At 36.8% G+C, this 19,556-nt stretch overlaps 1 protein-coding gene across 1 annotated transcript in view; it reads right to left on the bottom strand.

The window, feature by feature from the left end:
- KAT6B (K(lysine) acetyltransferase 6B) overlaps window positions 1–16,775 on the bottom strand; it is a 57,821-nt gene extending 41,046 nt beyond the window's left edge. Inside the window, exons 1-8 of the mRNA XM_009701701.1 lie at window positions 16,770–16,775; window positions 15,901–16,009; window positions 9,524–9,639; window positions 9,292–9,373; window positions 8,155–8,287; window positions 3,586–4,514; window positions 2,556–2,677; window positions 786–901 (exon numbers count right to left, since the gene is read on the bottom strand). Of these exons, the coding sequence (XP_009700003.1) occupies window positions 786–901; window positions 2,556–2,677; window positions 3,586–4,514; window positions 8,155–8,287; window positions 9,292–9,373; window positions 9,524–9,639; window positions 15,901–16,009; window positions 16,770–16,775 (1,613 nt within the window). The remainder of the gene's footprint in view (window positions 1–785; window positions 902–2,555; window positions 2,678–3,585; window positions 4,515–8,154; window positions 8,288–9,291; window positions 9,374–9,523; window positions 9,640–15,900; window positions 16,010–16,769) is intronic.
- Window positions 16,776–19,556: the final 2,781 nt, after the last annotated feature.

Here is a 19,556-nt window from a genome sequence, read left to right as displayed (position 1 = left end):
TGACAGTATCTAGGAATGAGAGGGATTGAGAAAAAAGGCAGTTTACAGTAACGCTATGCAAAGGCATTTTGCAACAGACCACATAACTTGGTTGTTTGCTATAACAGTAGAGCTTGATAAATACACAGTTCCGAAAATCTCTGTATGTGCCATAGATCCAATGGATTCATAAAACATTTATTTTCAGCACATGAAAAAATCAGCAGAGATCTGCTGAGCACACATACTAATTTATGCTCTCTGCCTGACTCCGAGGTGCGCCCTGGCAAAGAAGGCCAGAAATGAAATGCTGTTGCCACAACTTGCTTACTTTGACTTTGTTTATATAGCATGTTCAGAGTTCTCTCTGGTCCCTAGAAAAAGGAGGTTAATAAATTCTGGATGACAAACAATATTAATTGCTCTAAATGGCCAGAGGTTGGACATATCTAGTTGCAATGGTTTAAAAGACAACCAAAAAACCCCCACACTTACAAAAAAACCTAAACAAAACCAGAACAAACACCCCCAAAAAACCCAAACAAAACCACACCAACACACACCAGAAGATTATGTTTATGCAAGACTAGGAAAATGAGTCTTTTTAATGCATCTTTGATTAGAACTGGGTTTTTTTTAAAAAGAAAAAAAAAGGACAAATCTTCGTTCTCACTTATAATTACAAAAGCATATTTACTTTTAAAAGTTGTGAATTATAAACAGTTACAAAAGAGTAAGAAAATAAATTACAATTATCACGTTAGTAAAAATTCCAACAACGTATGGCAATCTTGACAACTTGCTACCTTGCATATTCCTGTGGGTAAGGTGAAGAGTACCAGGTCTGGATCTCGTATTTTCCAAACTCAATCACTGAAGGGTATCGTCCACTTGTTTCACCACTGTTTTTACACCCAATTTTCTGTCGTGCAATAAAAGCAAAATCTTAGTTATAGAAAAAGTCAAAAGAAAGTTAGTTTTATATCATCAATTTCACCCAGTGAAGGTGTGAGAAACCTGAAGTACTCAAATCAGTTGCTTCAGTTCTTCCTCCCTAGACAGACAGAGTTTGCAAACAGCCAAATACAAACAGTGGAAGTTTCTTTCAAGGTGCCAAACAGTTGAACATAAAGTTAAGGGAGCAGTGCTTACAAGCAAGTGCATACAAATGGATAGTGCATGGCACAGCCAAATAAGAGGCACAATTGCCTCAGTTCTCTTCTCCCACGGCATGTAGTGCAAGGACTTCTTTACAGTTCTGGTTTAAACTCAAAGCTGTCCTTTCGTCAAAGGGGTAAGGGAGAAAGCATCGGCAGAACCCTTCTAGAGTCCTTGGAATTTACCTCGTAACACTCAACAGCATACTAACACACACTAATCTCGGCTATCATACTGATGTTGAGCTGATCAGAAAAAGACTGCTAGACCCTAAAAGGCTGGTGAAATGCAAAAAAAAGAACGGTGGGCACAAAAAGAAAAAAGTAATTTCAATGTCACAAATTTTAGAAATCTCACCACCTAGCATTTTTGGACTGCATATGAAAGAAAAAAAAAAAGAGGAGGTGGGAACCATTTCCAAGAGCAAATGGAAGTACAAACTAGTAAGGAAGCTGAATCTTTAAACTTGGTTTGAGTCTGTTGGTTCACATAATTTCAATTAAAACTATAAAAAGGTCACGGCATTGACCCACAGCAGGTATGTCAGTTCTTGTATCCTAAACCTGAAAAAAATTAAGTGACTTCCATTACTGAAAAAAAGACATACTCATTTATGATGCAATTTTATAAAAAGTCACAGTTGAAACGTTACATGTTACAAGAACCTCCCTTCTGACCCAGGTTCTCATTTCTTGTTGCTCATTCATAGGCACAGAAAAGTAAAACTCTGTTTTGCTATAGGAAGGTTCAGCTGCCATGTCCAGCTTCCTTGGGGAAAAAACAAAACAAAACCCAAAACAAACAAACTAAAAACAAAAAGCTCAGTCTCCACAAGCTTTATATTACCATTACATACCTCAAAGAAGAACGTTATCACCAGCTGGGCTCAGCAGTTTTAGTCAGATTGAGCTCAAATATTTTCACTGCTAGAAAAAGTCTATAGTATTTAAGCTCAAAGTGTGTTAAATCATAGGGTAAAATGAAGTTATGAACTCACTAAACCCAGTTTCCTACCAAACAGTATTTGTTGGGACAGGCTTAACTTTTCACAGTGGCTGTTTTTATCCGCAGAGGAAAATCATCAGGCACACTCTTACCAACCATCATCCTTCTCAGTTCTGAACAGGATGTCAGCTATGCTTAATCTCTGTGCTTAATGAGTGGTAGCCAAAATGCTCAAGTATATCTTTCAAAATGTATCCCAACTGTCACTTATCATCTGACCCATTCCAGTGTGATGCCTTGTCTCTTATCTAGGAGAATGTAACTGTATATACAGTCTCTCCCAACTTAAAATTACAGCAAGCACGACATATTAGATCAAAAGGAATATATTAAGAATGAGGATGAATAGACATGAAAATGAACTGAGTTTTTATTTGCAGAAATAACTACATTTTATGCAACATGATTCTTACCTCCAGGGAAAGTTCTCGAGCCTGCTTAAATACTTCCAAATCCTCCTGCGTAACAGTGTCCTTGCTTCCCACCAGAAATACATCCGTATTTTCTTGTTTGATGCTTAGTTTGATTTCAGTATCTGTTATTTAAAACCAGCAAAAAGTTTATTCACAGACATGAAGGTTACACATACCTTACCAAAGTGATAGTTCTAAATAGGATTGTAGCAACTATGGTTGTTATGACTCCCCATTTTAACTAAATTTGGGATTACTAAGTAACAGAAATGAAACCTTCCCCCCTTGTTTCGTAGTTCACTGTTGCATGAGCTATTTTTGGTACTTGTTTGTCTGTCTGAATGAGCCTTTACAGTCCAGTTCTACTAAATTAATTTTGAGCCTCATGAAATGGAGTATATTCTATCACTAGAACTATGCCACCTGATAAATTGCAGTATACTGTACAAGGTAAAAATAAAAGAAAAAAAGTTGCCCTTAAAAGTTGGGAGAGCAATGCTAAGCTAAGCCTACATTCAAACATTCTATTTTTTCTTAGATAAAAGTAATTATAAAAAAAGTAGTTCACAGCAGTACAGATCAAGTGTTGTGGAGACTATAGTAGGATGGAATTGTTCATGAAAAAGCAATGGAGCGGAGGGAAATGAATTGAAATGCCCACCACTATAAGCACTGACAGCACACAATCATGATGACAGCACTACTGCCAGAGAAAGGGCAGGGGAAGAACAAGGAACTAGCATGAAAAGTGGCTACTCATGCGGTACTACACAGCCATAAGCAACATTATGAAGGCATTTGGGGCTCCTAGTGTCACTACGGATGCAAAAAATAATAAAAAGGTGGTGTGGTATTAGTCAGAAAAAACATTTTTGAGATTTAGTCAGCATTAGATAAAAAGTCAAAGTTTTGTTGCTTTTGTATGAAAGTGAAGTAAGAACAAGAGAAATAGCCAAGACCTATGTGACAATATAAGAATTTTGGTTTTGGACGGGACGCAGGTTTGGTTGGCGCTTTGACCTTTGCTTACCATCATCCTGATCAGGTTTAATCCTTCCGTCTGCCAAGCTCCCCTTCCCTGGTGAGGGGGTACCCATCTGAGGGGTCACTTTATACTTTAATCTGCCTAGAATCCTGTGCTTTTTAAGGAAAGTTGTTCTCTTGAGGTGAGCAATTGCTTTAAAAGCATGTCCTCTAGACACACCCCATCCAGAGGTACAGGCATGAGAAATAAATCTACTCCTAACCTCTTTCTTTCCATAGAAAAGGCTATTAGATTTTGATGTGGAAGATAAATCTGGTTTACGACGCAAACGCTTGGGTGGTGCATAGCTCGGGTGTCCCTTTTTTCGAGACTGTCCCTGAGTGGTATAGATATGAGAGAGTCCATCAAAGAGTCCCTTTAGCTGACTGTTAGTAGGAAGGCTACTAAAGGAGGGTATGCTTGACTGACTGGAAGAACTTTGGGGAGAGTCAGAAGTGGAAGTGCTGGATTTTTGCGAACTGGGGCTCTGAACAGAGATGGGGGTTGGGGGTAGAAGTGAAGAAGGTGGAGGTTTTAGCTTTTGTGTGGTACCTGTAGCCAACACAAGAGAAGTGCATGACTGTTTCTGAGAGACCTTTTTCCTTGGACGATAGTGCTTTGAAAAGTCTATTATTTCACCTCGTGATCTGCGACCATCGGGTGATGGTGTAAAGAACTTAGTAAGGCCATCAATGAGCCCTTTGGTTTTCTTGTTAACTTTAAGTGTAGAGGCAGATATGTAGGTGGAGGTGGTGGTGATTTTGGTGGTGGCACCAGGCCGAGTGGGGTCTGTAACAGGCAATCTGCTGCTTGAATCCTTCACAGATGCAGCATGACCAGATGAAGGTGTGGTACAGACTTTAGTCTTTTGACCCCTACCAGGTGACCCCCTTCCTGTGAATGCATTCATGGATCCTTCATCACTGGTTACAGACCTATGCAAAAAATTTGGAAAATGAAAATCAGCATTTAAAAAAAAATAAATCTATAATTACTGTCAAATAGCATTACAGTTTATACAAGTTACTTATGCCACTGTATATAAAAATCTTTAAAGAAATTTAAAGACATATATACTTTGGAAATACATTTCACAGTATGACATAACATCCAACTATTCTTTTTTCCCTTTTTTTCTTTTTGTTTACCCATGCCCCCCAGAAGACAGTCCACAGTACATATAAATAGAAGCAGCTGGGCTAACAAGATCTCCCAAATATACAACCTCCCCACCTACTTTTAGACATCATAAAAGCATGCTTCTTTGGAGAAAAACATCAATGCATTGTGTCTGAGTACAGTAACTCCTCCATCACCATAGAGTTTGTTTTACACAAAAAGGAGATACACATGTTCAGTATTAATAAATTACTGCGTATCCAAACACTTAACTTCAGGCTACATTTGCTTAAACTGTAGTGAAAGTCTATTAGTTTTTTAAAGCAATACAGTCAGTTTTCAAGAAACTGCTATTTTTTGCACACTCTCATTGGATTATGTATGTCAACACTAGTAGTAAAAATAACCACCCAATACCTAAAAGCAAAATAAGGTAGTTTATGAAGAGCATTACAACAAAACCAAAGACATAGACTCTGTTTTCTTTAGAAATTGTAACAATAGCAAAAACAAAAATAGCAAAGGAAAGGAAAGAGCAAAACTGTAAAACCAAGTGGTGGTTGTAGAAAAGCCGTAAACCAATCAAGGCCTAACATGGAAGGTGTTAAGGAAGAGCAGTGAATGTTATTTAAATGCTAGGAAGAAAAACGACATGCTGAAAGCCAACATTTGTGACAGCAAAAGTACACATTTAGCTGGTCACTAATGACTAGAGAGAGGAACAACAGTGAAGGATACACTTAAGAGCAGTAGAATTTAAGTATATAGAAATAGAACACTTAATATTTGCAGTAAAAGAAATATGTATCAGCAGCCATGATCAAATTGCAAATCCAAACAAAGCTGGACAGTTGCATCCAATGCTTCCATTCCCTTTTCCATCCTGCTCTTTGAAGTTAGCTTATTTACTCTGCAGTGGAAAGTTTTCTTCCGCAGATTTTGCCTTCTTAATTGAGATGCTGAAGTAATTAATTCTAACAGGTTACTTCTAATTAGAGATTGAACAGCCCGGGGCTACCATCTGGTTTACTGAACTCCAAGGGCCTGCTAGTTTAAGAATTATCCCCTTTTCCACTCACACATCCTTAAATTTCGTTAGCTCTTAAGAGGCAACAAAACCAAAAACTTCTAAGTCTTTCAAATCCTTTGGTGCCATAAGCTTATGTCCATCACAAGACCTATTCTCACTAGCAGATGTAGTAATCACCATTGATGCCAGAGGCCAACACACACCTGGTTTTAGTTAATACTACACAGCAATTTGCCTGTGAAGGGCTTCCTACAGATGGTCAACAGGCAAAAAACAAAACAAAACAAAACATTCCAGTACTACTAGACAGATTTTCTTTGTAGTACACAAGAAGAACTAAGTGGCATTAGCTAACCTTCCTGTATTTTCATGTGACCACACACTTTTATGTATGACACTGTCATCTTATGCACCCCATGATCTTTTAAATAGGATTGCATGAGGAAGAGTCTCTACTCTTATCCCATCTCCTAACCACTATTTTTGCAAACCAAGATTACTTTAATATACAAAACATTGAAGTAATAGAAATGTATCACAGCACTGCAAGTATTTATTATACAAAGAACCCCCCCCCCAAGTACTACGCTAACAAGCTCAGGTGGCTCACACGCTACAAAAAGAAAATCTTTATTAAAATATTTATAATCATCATCCAACACTAAGAGAACTTCTGCATCCTTTGGCATGACATTTATTTTAAAAGTTGTAACTCACAATCCCATTAGCAAAAGATAACAGTAAAACCCTCACAACCTTTCCAACTTTTTTTTTACATGTATGAGGAAGGAGGAAAAGCAAAATTACTGTGTCGGACAGACATTCCTGCTAAACTCACTGTGGGAACCCAAATCAGGGACATGTTTTTAGAGAAGCAGGATGGCAATACTGTATTAGAACCCTAATCTCCAGTTGAAGGCTTAGGAGTTTTCAAAGGGGTAAAACCAGAGGTGTAGCTAGAGATACAGGGAATATTTTTATTATGCACACACAATGATACATAGGAATTTCAGTTGAAACATTGAAAGTTGTATGGCTATTTCAGTGACCTTCAAAATTCCGAAGTTATTTAGTCAGGAGGAGAATGGAGAAGTAGACGAATGTTTCACCCACTCTTCCCTTAACAGCATGCTCTCATGAGCCACTACGACTACATCTTTTACTTTTATGTAGCACCGAAATTCGTCCTTGTCCTGTACTACTTTCCTAAAGCAACATACACTAAACTTTAGGACAAGGACCAAAAAGGTGAGATGAGAGATCCTGGCAGAGAGTGGAAAGAGACTATATAGCGAGCTGCACAGCACCAAGTACATCAAGTTGACTACTGTGCTGTACTCTAGTACTGCAAGTGTATTTTTTTTTTATAAATCTTTTATTCTTACATGTTGGTTTCACTGGTTCCAGAAATCCTTATTTTGCAAAATGAGGTTTTACAGCAGCTACCATGCAACTCTGAAGAATACCAGACAGGTGTTTAGACTATAGAGAAAAATGGTTGGGTAACAGCCACACGACAGAATGAGCAGTGGATAGAGCCAGAAAGCTTTTCAGCTGCTGAGTTGACATGACCAAACAGTTAAATAGGAAGAGAAGAAAGGCATATGTGGATAGGAACATGTGATGGAGGGCAACATACTACTGGAGTTAACACAGAATCTGTTCCTGTTTAACACTCAGTGTAATGTCAACTCAGCATTTGAACGCTACTTAAACAATCCTCCAATCAAGCCTTAAGATGTTCAACTACACTGTTCCCTGGAAAGATAGATGCCAAAAGAATTACAGCACTCTCTTGTCTTAGATAAACACATTCCTGAGAAGCAAGAGGAATTGCAACCTTTTTAACCAGAGGCAGCTTAACAGCAGAATTCAAGTAACAATTTTTTCCAGAGTATCACTGAAACCAGAACTTCTGTAGTACTTGCATAGTTTGGTTTTTGGAAGGAGCTTTGTGAGCTGATATTAAAGTAATTTTTATACAACTTTTGAACAGCTCTCTGAGCAGAACAGTCTCCTGAAGCTGGATATAAGTAACTCACTATTATCCACTTAGTGTGTATTCTGTATGGACTTCAGTTATTTGAAGTTACACTTGAAAGACAGCTGTGGCATATGTTATCATACAGACTTTTATTTGCATCTGCTATAGGTACAAGCTTTGTTAAGAAATTACAGGATCTAGAAAAGTAAGTTACAGGAATTTTTTTCATCATCTTCTTACATGACACAAAAAGCACCCACTGTAATTAACAAGAATTAAGAGGTTATTGGCCACTGGGCTGGAATGCATATACTAGAATACTCATCACCTACTTTCCCCACCTTGAAATACAGTTAAAAACTGTAGTTCAACCTGCATCAACTCTTATCTGACAACATTCTCAGAAACATTTAAAAAAAAAAAATAATCAAGAGAAACCTACAACATTCGTTGCTTTAGTTTATTTTTCGGTCGTCCAATAGGTTTTGCATATCGTCGCCTTATTTGGGCAGCTTTCTCATGAAGTAGCTTTCTCCCTTTCTTCTTTGGCCTACAGACCTGGCAAATCCACATCCCTACATAAAGGAAAAAAAGTTTAATTGTACACAGTTTATTTAATCTGTACTGCAGGTGTCTACCAAGATACATACCTAGTACACAAAGTCAACAAATTATCTTATGAACAGGACATAGGGAAGGGGGAGCGGACAGAGAAAAGTGATCCACTTCTACCCATACTTTGACATTTTTGAAAGTAAAATGCTTGTGGAAGGTAGGGGCGGGGGGAAGAGACAAGAAGGATCACCAAAAAGACTGTGAGCAAATGGAAGAATTTCTGATTTAGGTTGTCCTTCCTTATACTACCTAGATCTTTCTTCAGACACAATTAAGACAGGGGAAAAAAAAAAAAATTACACATGCAGTACAAAGCAATCTAGGGTAGAGTTCGCTGAAGAAAATACCGGTATACAGGTATGTTTGTTTTAATACACAACTTGAATTTGGCATCCTTTCAACATTAGATGACCATGTCTGAACACTTATTTATTATAGATAAGGCTAGGAATTTCAGGGTTTAAAAAAAAGTTGGAAAAAGTCTTTAGTGTAACTTTAAGATTAAATAGGGAAAGCCATAAAGATGCGAGAGCAGAACTGATAGGTGCTATATATCAGAAATCTAGAGATTAGAGAACCTGAAGACACAGGTGTTTTGTTTGTCTGTTTTTCAAATTAGTCTTACAAAAGGCATGAAGAAGCAGGCTCTTTCACCTGCTCTAAGGATTTCCTTGTCAGTATATATACTCCAAACACTTTAACAGCCTTCGTAAAACTTCACCTTCAATAAATTGGCCAACAACTCAATACACAGTGAATTCACCTGGTCAAGTGACCAGATTTATTTTCCTGAGAAAAAAAAAAAAAACTCCAGTAAAGAAAAATAAGATTGGCTTTGACATAATTGAAATCACACTGTTTACCAATGCAAAAAAATATTAGCATGCTCAAGAGCTTTTGGTCACTTAATACAAGAAAAGACTGTGAATGAAAGTATTGTAATTCAAAGGATTTTTATTATCACCTTTTGGCATTCGGGAAAGCGGTGGGTCACAGCACTCCATGTGGAACCCTCTATCACAGGAGTCGCAAAAAAGCATGTTATCCTGAAGGGGGGCAGGGGGAGGAAGAGGAAAAAAAGACTTAATACAGGATTGCTTGAAGTTATACATCAGTGATTTGTATTTGCACATGTGCTAAGTATAGAGCTATGGTAAACAAAGAAAAGTCAGATAACACTCAACAGTCCAACTTACCGCATTTTTGCCTTGGATCCTACATGCACTGCATGTCTTGCATTCAATACACTGCCACCTTAAGGCCTTCACATTTGTTGTTAATTCAGGACAGAATTTCAAACATGATGGATGTCCTAAAAAAACCCAAAATATTTACAGCTTGAGATTTAAGATTGGCAAGACCGATTCTTAAGTTCAACAGGATGTAGCCAGCACCAACAGAACCCTGCAAGCACCAGCTGTTTACAGAACTTTGCAACACATTAATTAAATAATCTACTTCATACAAAGATACAGAATAACTGCCATAGAACTCGTTTATGAAGAGAGGTAGAAAGTTGACTTCTACTGTAACTGACACCTGTGAATGGTCTAGACAAGCACTTGAAATTGAATTTTTATTTTCACTAGGTTACTTTCATAGCACATTAAACTGCCATTGGTTCTGAAAAAAGTATTTTTTTACAAATACAAACTTGACCCCACTCCCCTTTCACAGCAGTGCAACATGAAGAGAGGAAATCTTTAGATAAAGCCATATTAGTTATTTTTCTAAATATACCAAGTACGTACCAGAGAAATTTAACAGTTTGACTATTCACTATATGCATTTTTCATTCCAACTTCTTACTTAATAATATACAAAGAACAATTTCAGAGCAGTAAGAAGGGGAAAAAAAAAAATCAAGCAGGCAAAGAAAAGTTTACTGCAAAGGAAGATTTAAAATGGTGGGGGGAAGAGCAGCTGAACTACCACTTCCCATGAAACTATTTTATTCCCTGGCGGGACCACCCTCTTCTCATGGTAGCCTAGGCGGCCTACATGACTCTTCCACTTAATACAAGATATCAGGCAACTGAACACACACAACACCTCAGGCAATACTGGCAGTGATTTTTCATGTCTTCAACCACCTCAACAGTGTCCTTTGTATCCACAAAAGATAAAAGCACTCTAAACAGGCAGGGATAAGCCTTCCCAGGGAAACACTTTTCACCAGTATTATATTCAGAGATTATCAAAAACATCAACCCACAAGTTGTCAGAGATAAGAATCCCTGACGCCATCCTGCACTTATAGATGGCTGCAGTGAAATGATGCACATGAAGGATGCTTTCTTCACTGTCAGAGTCGGGATACATGCTTTCTTCCAGGTCATGGTCTAGTCATGGTGATCCAGACTTTCTCCATCTGCTCTTTCTCAGTCCAAGAGTGAACTAAACCACCACAAACAAGAATACAATCTAATCCATGAGCATTTGCTATTTTCGTCTTCTAATGGACTGAGGCATGAATGGCAAAGATGAGTGATGGAATGTAAAAACCAGTTTAGTAAGTGCAAATTTCAGATTTTATTTCCTTTTCTTGTATATATATACCCAAGGCTTAATCCACTTTTTGTTAAACTTTAAAAGACAATCTAAATTGTGTAAATATAGCATATTCTTAAAATAAAATGCAGGAATATAATGTATTGGTAAAGAACAATCAATAATAAATTCAAAGAGTAGTTTCAAAAACAATGATATTGAAAAAGCATTGCCATTTGATTCTTAGTATACAGTTGAAGATACATTTGTGGTCAAAACCCAGTATGCACTTAAAGTGACTATTTTTCTTGAAAGTGAAAAATATACTCTAACTGCGTAGCTGAGTCTGATGCTACACTGTTAAGCTTTATTGAAGGGAACAAGTGCTTCATTTAAAAAAAAATCTGCTAAGAAATAAGAAAAAAGCTCCCTAGAGTGGCTGATATTAGTAATCAATATCACAGAAAGACTTATCAACTGTGACTTAACAACTATATTAACACATTAAAGTGTAATCATAAACCAATTACCTCTATATAAGTACATTTAATTCCAGTATCTACGCTGCACATAAGTGATTTACTTCAAGTAGCAAGTAAGTTGTGGTTTAAATTGTTGATTTTAACTTTGCCTTAAGTAAATAACTGAAAAGCATAAACATGAGAAACATTCATTCTCACTGATTTATAACTATGCACAGATAAGGTGTAAATAGGGTTACTTTATTTCTCCGTTATCTACCAACATAACATTTCTCATTCAAGCAATTATATACTTAATACATTTGTTAATATCCTTAATTGTTACATTTTACTATTGAACAAAAATTTTTAAAATAATTCCATTAGTATTAAATATGAAGATTCTGCCTGCAACTCCAAGTCCTTGAGCCACAAATAACTAGAGGCTAGAAGAGTGCAAATGGGAATCTTCACTACACATCTGCCATCTTCTTTTACTGTCTTTCCAAGGTATGCACTAGCAGAGACAGCACAGAAATTTTCTGATTTCAAAATACTATATGGTATTGCTCTTTAATAGCTGATAGTACTTACACTCTGCATTTTCGACACAAATTGACATCATGCAAATATAACAAGTAGAGAGGAATGCTTACCAGAGATGAAATCGTAATCAACACAGCTTTCACTATTAAAAGCGACTCTGTTAACAAATTTCTGTAGACAGTTAAATGGAGTCACTGTGACCTCCAGTGATTTTTACAGCTAGTTTCTTTAAATTTGAAAGAGCTGAAGAGGGAAAGCATGTTTCTGGCTTTAAAATTCAGAGTATTTCAGCTCTAACTGATCTAAACTGAAACTGAAAACATACCATCTTCTCCATATCCAGAAGCTGATACATCCTGCCAAGAGGTTTTCAACACTTGATCAATCTCTAGTTTTAAGTGTTTCAGATGGTAATTTCTCCTGGTTCAATCACTTGACTTTCTTTTAAACCTCAGCAGCATCAATATTTTAATGTAGCACACAAGTTTAACAGATTACCGGAAATTTAGACCTTTGAAAGCTGGCAATTTCCACCAAGAATACATATAGGCTTACTTTAAAATAAACCTATTAAAATTAAATGCTTTAAAATTCATTCTTATCCATCCCAGTTGGAGAAGGTTAATATTTGTGAGGCATTGTTGTGGCAGAAATAGGTGACATCAGAAAAATAAAGCATAATGTCTCACTCCTTGGTGACTGAAGGCAACTCCTTTAACCTGCCCACTTTTGTTTCCTCATTGCAAATTTGGGGTTTCTTTATTCTTCAAACGATTTGACAAAACAACTAGTCTTTTAAAAGAACACGCATTATATCAGTGACCAGAACTATGGGCAGCGCTAAATTAGATAGGCTGGTATCTCCAGTTATTTTTAACTTTGATACAAATGTTGCGAACTAACATATAAGATAATTCATTAAAAAAAAGTCTTGTGTTGGCAACATTTTAGGAAGAAAGTATTATTATTTAGGGTGACTTTACCTATGAGCAGAGAGGATCAGTGCACCTATGTAATAGCTTTTTCCACCTGCAGGTTTCTTAGCAGTTCATTTTATCCAACTAGCCAACATCCTCCCACAGACCGCAATAATTAATACAATTCCCATGTTCCCTTATTCTTAAAGCATACCCTAAATCTCCTTTATAAAGCAACCTTTGCACAGTCCTTTCCAAACATTTTCTGTCCCTACTCCTCCTGACCCGAGTCTGCTGTCTTTGTTACTCTTCTCTCCAGCCTGCCCTACCTATCTTTGATCGGTAACCCTCTTGCCTTCTCAGCCTAACATACTATTTGTTTGAAAGGACAGTACTTGCAGGCATTCTACTTTTAGCTATTTTTTCCCCTTTTTTTAAAGTATTTATTATAGTTCCCTAGTAGCTCAACTTTTTTCCCCTCCTCTTTCTAAAACTTCAACACCCTTTAAAAATCTGTCAGCAGCAGCTCTTTAATTCCTTCTTCATCTCTCAACTGGGAAAACAGAAGCAGAGTTCGATTCCAGTTCTCAAGACTAATCGATTTTTCAAAATGAAAAGATAAGGGGGAAAAAAGCACAGGGGGAAAAAACCATGGGGGGGGGGATGGCAGGGAAGAGGAGCAATGTTTGCTTTCGTAATAAGATTTGTTCTCTCACATCTGACATCCCTCATCTTACTCCTTTAGAAAATGCCCTGTGCAAAGTGACATAGCAATGCATTTCATTTGCACTGCTCAAATACATTATCCTCCCAAATACTACAAAATAAAAGTAACATCAGTGAAATGTGCAGATATCTGGATAGTTTCTGCTTTCAGAATGCACAAGCTTTATCTGAACAGACACAAGCAACTGACACAAAACCATAAAGGAAAGCAGACATGCCAGTAGTGGGCACTGCAATTTAATCTCTGATCAACTGAACAATCTGCTTGCTGTGCGCAACATGCAATTTCCTTTATGTTTGTTAGACAGCAAGACCAGCTTTGAGATACACTGCAATATGCAAAATTACAAATCCAATTACAATAAACCTCCACTTGAGTGAAGTTTTGTTATTTATAAATTGCATTGAGATGGGTTTTTATTTTCGTCAGGCATCAGTAGCTAAAGTTTAACCATCCAGCAATCTGATTGGCAGTCTCAACATTTCATTCTTTATATCTCATCCGTCTGAGGAACTAATTAAAGACAATTTAGTCTTAATGAGGCAGAGAGAATGTATCAGTGTTAATTCAAATCCAAGCTGATCCATGAAAGTCGAGACTTCCAGTTCTAAAGTGTCTTAGACCTACCAGGGGATTATTACACAACAGAAGAGTAGCTGATATCTAAGCCCACCTGATTAATGTAAACTCTGTGTATCAGAGTCTAACCAAGCACAAATCCTATTATATTTCCAAATATTAGAATACAGATTTGAAAATACAGGAAACCTGTAAACCATTAAAGGAAGACAGTTTAAAATCTGTGGGGTTTGGTTTTGCATACTGGGGTGAAAAAGCCACTGCCTTACTTCACTGTTTAATCGTTTGCTAAATACTAAAGAATACACTGGCTAAAATAAAAAGAATCTGTCCGAGGTGACGGATTCAGAAGCACACAATCAAAAGCAGATCCTGATTAACTGAAAACACATTTTTGGTCCACACTGTTTTGTTTTCACTCAAGCACTTACATAGCTATCACAGTACCCAAGACAGACTATCTTCAGCACACCTATGAAATGATGATACACATGGACTCTGAATTCAAAGACACCAAAACAATACTGTCACTTCCAGCCTTCTTGAAAGCAGTGCTGGCTTACGCAGACCCTACCGCTTCTCTACTCACTTCCCTCGCAAGCCTTTCCCTCTTCTTCGTTCTGGCATAGAAGCTGGCATGGCTCTGCAGTGAACTGGACTAGGGAACTGATCAAACTTGTCTTTCAACTACATTTGTTCCTCAGTCCAGTTTATAGGCAATCAGGTGCCAGCACAAAGAGGCAGTACCAAGCAGTTGGATGTTGCAGCCTGTGACTTTAAGCAGCACTGCAATTTTGTCTTTGCGACGGGATGGGATGGCCCACATTGCAATGCTCTACCAGAAGTACTTCTCAATGCAACTGTAAGCTTACGGAAGCAAAAGATTTTTAACTGGCACAGCTAAACAAGAAGCAGTCTACTCAACTGACAAACTATACTGGCCAAATAACTCCTCTTCCAGCATAAAGTTATTTTCCACAGGGTTTTTGTTCAGAATAGCTAAACTGATCAGAGGATTTTCACACCCAGAACTCTACAGTTGCACCAGAGAAAGCTTTATGGCATAGAGTTGCTCAAGACATTTGCCCAAGTTTCTTAGCCAAATCCCTCTGCAAACCATGAATAACCTCGGCCAAGAACACATTTGGTATCACCCATGCAGAAGCACTGCGCAAACCAAGTATGCTATGCTATATTTTAAAAATTAACTTAGTTGCTCACTTTAAGGGAAGAACTTGCATTCAGAGCAGTTGAACGGAGTCTGCAAGAGCTGCTGTAACACACAGGAGCAAGGTAACCTATGATCAGTACCATGTCACTATCTTGTGCCCGACAAGCAAAAGGTGTCTATCAGCTTTAGTATGTTATTTGAAATATTCAGATTCCCACTTGAGTGACAAAAGAGTTTTATTTAAAAAAAAAAAAAATTTGGATACACAAGATACACAACAGAAGAGACTGTTACAGTCTTTATTATTACTATTATTCTTCAGCTTCTGAAATGTTGCAAATCTGTGCAAGCAAAATTCTTGATCATCACTGGATGTCACAATGCAAAACTGATCAATCATAGATCCCAAACAATAACAGACTCGCAGTATTTTAAAAGCATGCTTTCCCTATGAATTTATTCAGCAGATCTATACTTTTGGCATAAAGATGAATTCACACCTCTCATTTGTAGTTAACCAGATAAAAAAATTTTAGTAAAAAAGTCTCTTCCACCCCCCATTTTGTTTCAGTTCTCTAAGTCCAAAGAGAAGATGACATTCAGAAGCTTAAAATGTTTTTAATACCTTAAAACCAGACTTAAACATAAACATTTCTAGTATTTGTAAATTCAGCCAACTTACCACTGCTGCCACAGTCTGCACAAGACAACAGCTCTTCTGGTTTTTTTTCACGATTTGATTCTTTCGTTCCCAAACAAAAGCTACATATCGGGATGGGATCAGCTCGTGGCTAGATTTAAAAATAAATAATCAGAGTTAGCTAGCAAAGAAAAAGCCTCAGTGGTCTTTTCTTTTCTTTCAATTTTACCTGACATTTTGTTGTACCACATATTAATTACCGAGACAAACATCCATTTCAGTAACTTTGGAATAACAAAGTTTCTTATCTTCACATATTTCATAAACGTTAAGTTGGCCCATAATAAGCAACCTTGTACTAATTCATGTAAATCTCTCCAATACAAGACTAGCGTTAACAAAACCAAGGAAAAACTAGAACTTAGGACACTATTCTTGAACACACAATTTCGACTCCAGAACACAATCACTTGTTCTTCAGATGCAATAGTGCTCAAAGATTAAGATGCAAACTGGCCTCTGTTACAGATGAATATAGTTCCTTTCCACAAGAAAACAGGAACTTTTACAAGAATGCTCAAATTTAAGACACACTTTTTTACTTTTCCATCTAATACAACTCACACTTCCCTCTGAAACTACCACTTTAGGGTAAAAGCACTGGATTCAACAGATCACTAGTTATCCATTCCAGTTTGATGAGTCCCATCAGCTATGATACAGAATCAGAATAAAAAAAAACCATGCAAATCTTTCAATGTTTGGAAGCAATACACAGACCTTTTCAGACAAAGACTTAAGAATTGATACAAACTTACCTCCCGATCTTCCTAATCTGCTATGTGACAAACTATCAAACACCCCAAAACGGTTTCTGCAATAAATTTTAAAGCTTTAATGAAACTACTTACCTGCATCATCCAAAATATTCATGTGTTAATGCCTACATAGAAGTATCTGTAAATAGATCTGTAACGAATAAAATGATGTACAACTACTTCTTCAAGTGGCATACTCAAATAATACAGTACCTTCCCAGACTGGCCTCTAGCAGTAGTATCACAACAGCTCAAAAATTAAAACAGTTTTTCAACAAATTCATAGTTTCCAGATTTAGCTAAGCAATGCTGTTAATTTTATATATGAAAGTAATTATTTGCTGTTTTCACCTTCAGTTTTTACACTTCCACTCTATGGCATAATACTTTGATAGGTGACAGACTATCTTCACTTGACCTATGAATCTGCATTCCATTACAGTTCTGCAAAGTGGGGAATGCTTGTTTTTAAGGGTATTCTTGAGAAGGTATCAGTTCAGTGTAGATAAGCCCTTATACCTCAAGACAACATAATACAGAAATCCTGAAACTAGGTTTATATTATTGAGCTTTAGGATCATCTTAGATCAAGCAGCAGATTCCAGAGAATAGTTACACCCGCAAGCTAAAGTTGTCCTACCCAGCCAAGAGGAGCACACATATCCTTACGATAGCCTACAACAACTTCTACATAAACATACCCTGAGGCATAGTACTTTTTCTGAAAGCTTAGTCCTCAGAGGGTCTGCTCACTGTTCACCTCTTCACAATCCAATTATTGGAATACTGACATACTTGTACACCCCAAAGAATACACGTAAAAGATGACCAGAGCCAAAGAATTTCCTTAAGTATGGAGATGTCTGCCCTTTTCCATAAACTACAAAAGGGAACTGCAATATTACCTTCTTACAACTAATAGGAACAAACATGCTCTGCAGTCCTTAGTCTTACTAAGGCCTCCATTATGGATTATATGGATAGCTGAAATATTAAATTGCTACCTGGACAAAAGTAATTGTTCAAGTTATAAAACTGGCAGATTTCCAATTTAGTCATGCTTCAAAAAATTAAAAAAAATTATTGATATTCTTTGTCAGCTTTGGCAGGATGGCATTGAATGACATCAGTAATTCTATAGGTGGGAAAGGATATGCCAATTACCTGCAGAATTTTTCACTTGCAAGTTAAAAACAACGCATATACAAATAAAAGAAAATGAATTAGTTACTATTCTTACTGTAAGCTACCATAATTCAACAGATCTGTCCCATCATTATAGTTTTGAACAGACTTGCATTTGGAGCAAAATTATATTAATCAAAAAAAAAAAATACATGAATTATACAAATAATCAGCAGCAGAAAAATGGTTCAGAGCTATCCAAACACAACTATTTACTTGCAGCATCTTGTGGACATTTCTTATCTGTATTAAACTTTAAGTAGCAGTTAATTTTAAAAGAAAAATTATTCTTTCAGTGGAATCCAATAAAATCTCCTCTTGGCAAGCATATCGTTCTCCTTGCCTTTAATATAACAGCGCTTTAGCCATTTCAGAAAGGCTTGCTCTGATAAATAATTTACAAAACATTACGTATCATTCAAATCCAGGTCCACAATCTCATTAATCCTTCCAAGATTTTTTTTTTTCTTGCTCTAGGAAAAGACATGGCCATTAGCCAACATTCATTTACTTCCCTATCCCCCCCCCCCTTTATTTTTTTTTTTGTTTTTAACTGAAGGTAAAATAAAGGACAAAGGTTGTTGGCAGTTCAGGGCTACAAAGACTGATGTTCCCATACCAAACCTAATAATAGAGAGCTTGCAAATCCTATCACTTCACACACAAGTTTTCAAGAAACTTACAGGTTCCAGTATATATTTTGAAACCATTTACATTAATAACTGTATTACTGGATCTGATCCCTGAGCTACTGAAAGTTAAGAATACACACATTCTTGTCAGCACAGTAAACAAAATGTAGTTTCATATTGCATTAGCTTGCACAGTCAAAGCAAAACCATATTCATGCTGCTAGTATTATTTCTGGCTCGCAACTGTCTCAATTAGGATAAATTAAGTGGGTTTTGGTTGAGGGGGGGTGGTGGTGTGTAGTTTGGTTTTTTGATCAGGTCAGGATATAATCCAAACAGAAATGCATCTCCTACCGGTCTCTCCTCTTAGCAATCAAGTATCATCTTCTGAATAACAATGATTAATCACCAGGAAGGTTAATTCTATTTCATCTCTAAGAGGAACTAGTATGGCCAGTTATTCAACACTGCAATATTTGACACCAGATGAACCTGTAATATTTTTCTTGTCATTCAACCTCAAAGGAAAATAACTTTTTCATCTACTATTTAAGAACTACATCAATAACTGTGTTACAAAAACTTTAAGAGTATGGTGTCTGCTCTGCCACTGAAGATGGGTCTGAATAACTTACCCAGTAATGCTTATCCAGTAACATACTATTATTTCTTCAACAGAGCTAATAAACTGAGAAGAATTTTTCATTCCCTTAATTTTGGGAACAAGGTAAATTACAGCTTTCAAAAGGGTTTAGTTTTCTAGGTCACTAGAAACTGTACATCCAAATTTAAAAGGCTGCTCTGTTTTCTATTTCTCTATTGCCTGTGCTGTATTTCCAATTGCAGTAAGGGCAAATTTGCAGAAAATTCATACCTTATGCCAATATGCAGTTGCATTCAAAAACTGAAGCTTCACAAAAAGCAGTCCAGCAATAGGATTTTTTTTTTCAATATATTATATGCCATAGAGCAGTAAGAGACCATCAACTCAGCACCTGTAAACAGGTGGTTGTTTTTTTTTTTACTTTCCAATTAGAAACTGAACAATACTTAAGCATCATAC

The sequence above is a fragment of the Cariama cristata genome, unplaced genomic scaffold, assembly GCF_000690535.1.
Source record: "Cariama cristata isolate BGI_N322 unplaced genomic scaffold, ASM69053v1 scaffold20096, whole genome shotgun sequence".
NCBI classification, from domain to species: domain Eukaryota; kingdom Metazoa; phylum Chordata; class Aves; order Cariamiformes; family Cariamidae; genus Cariama; species Cariama cristata.
Note: the sequence above shows the minus strand (reverse complement) of the source record. Positions and strands in the feature narration are given on the sequence as shown.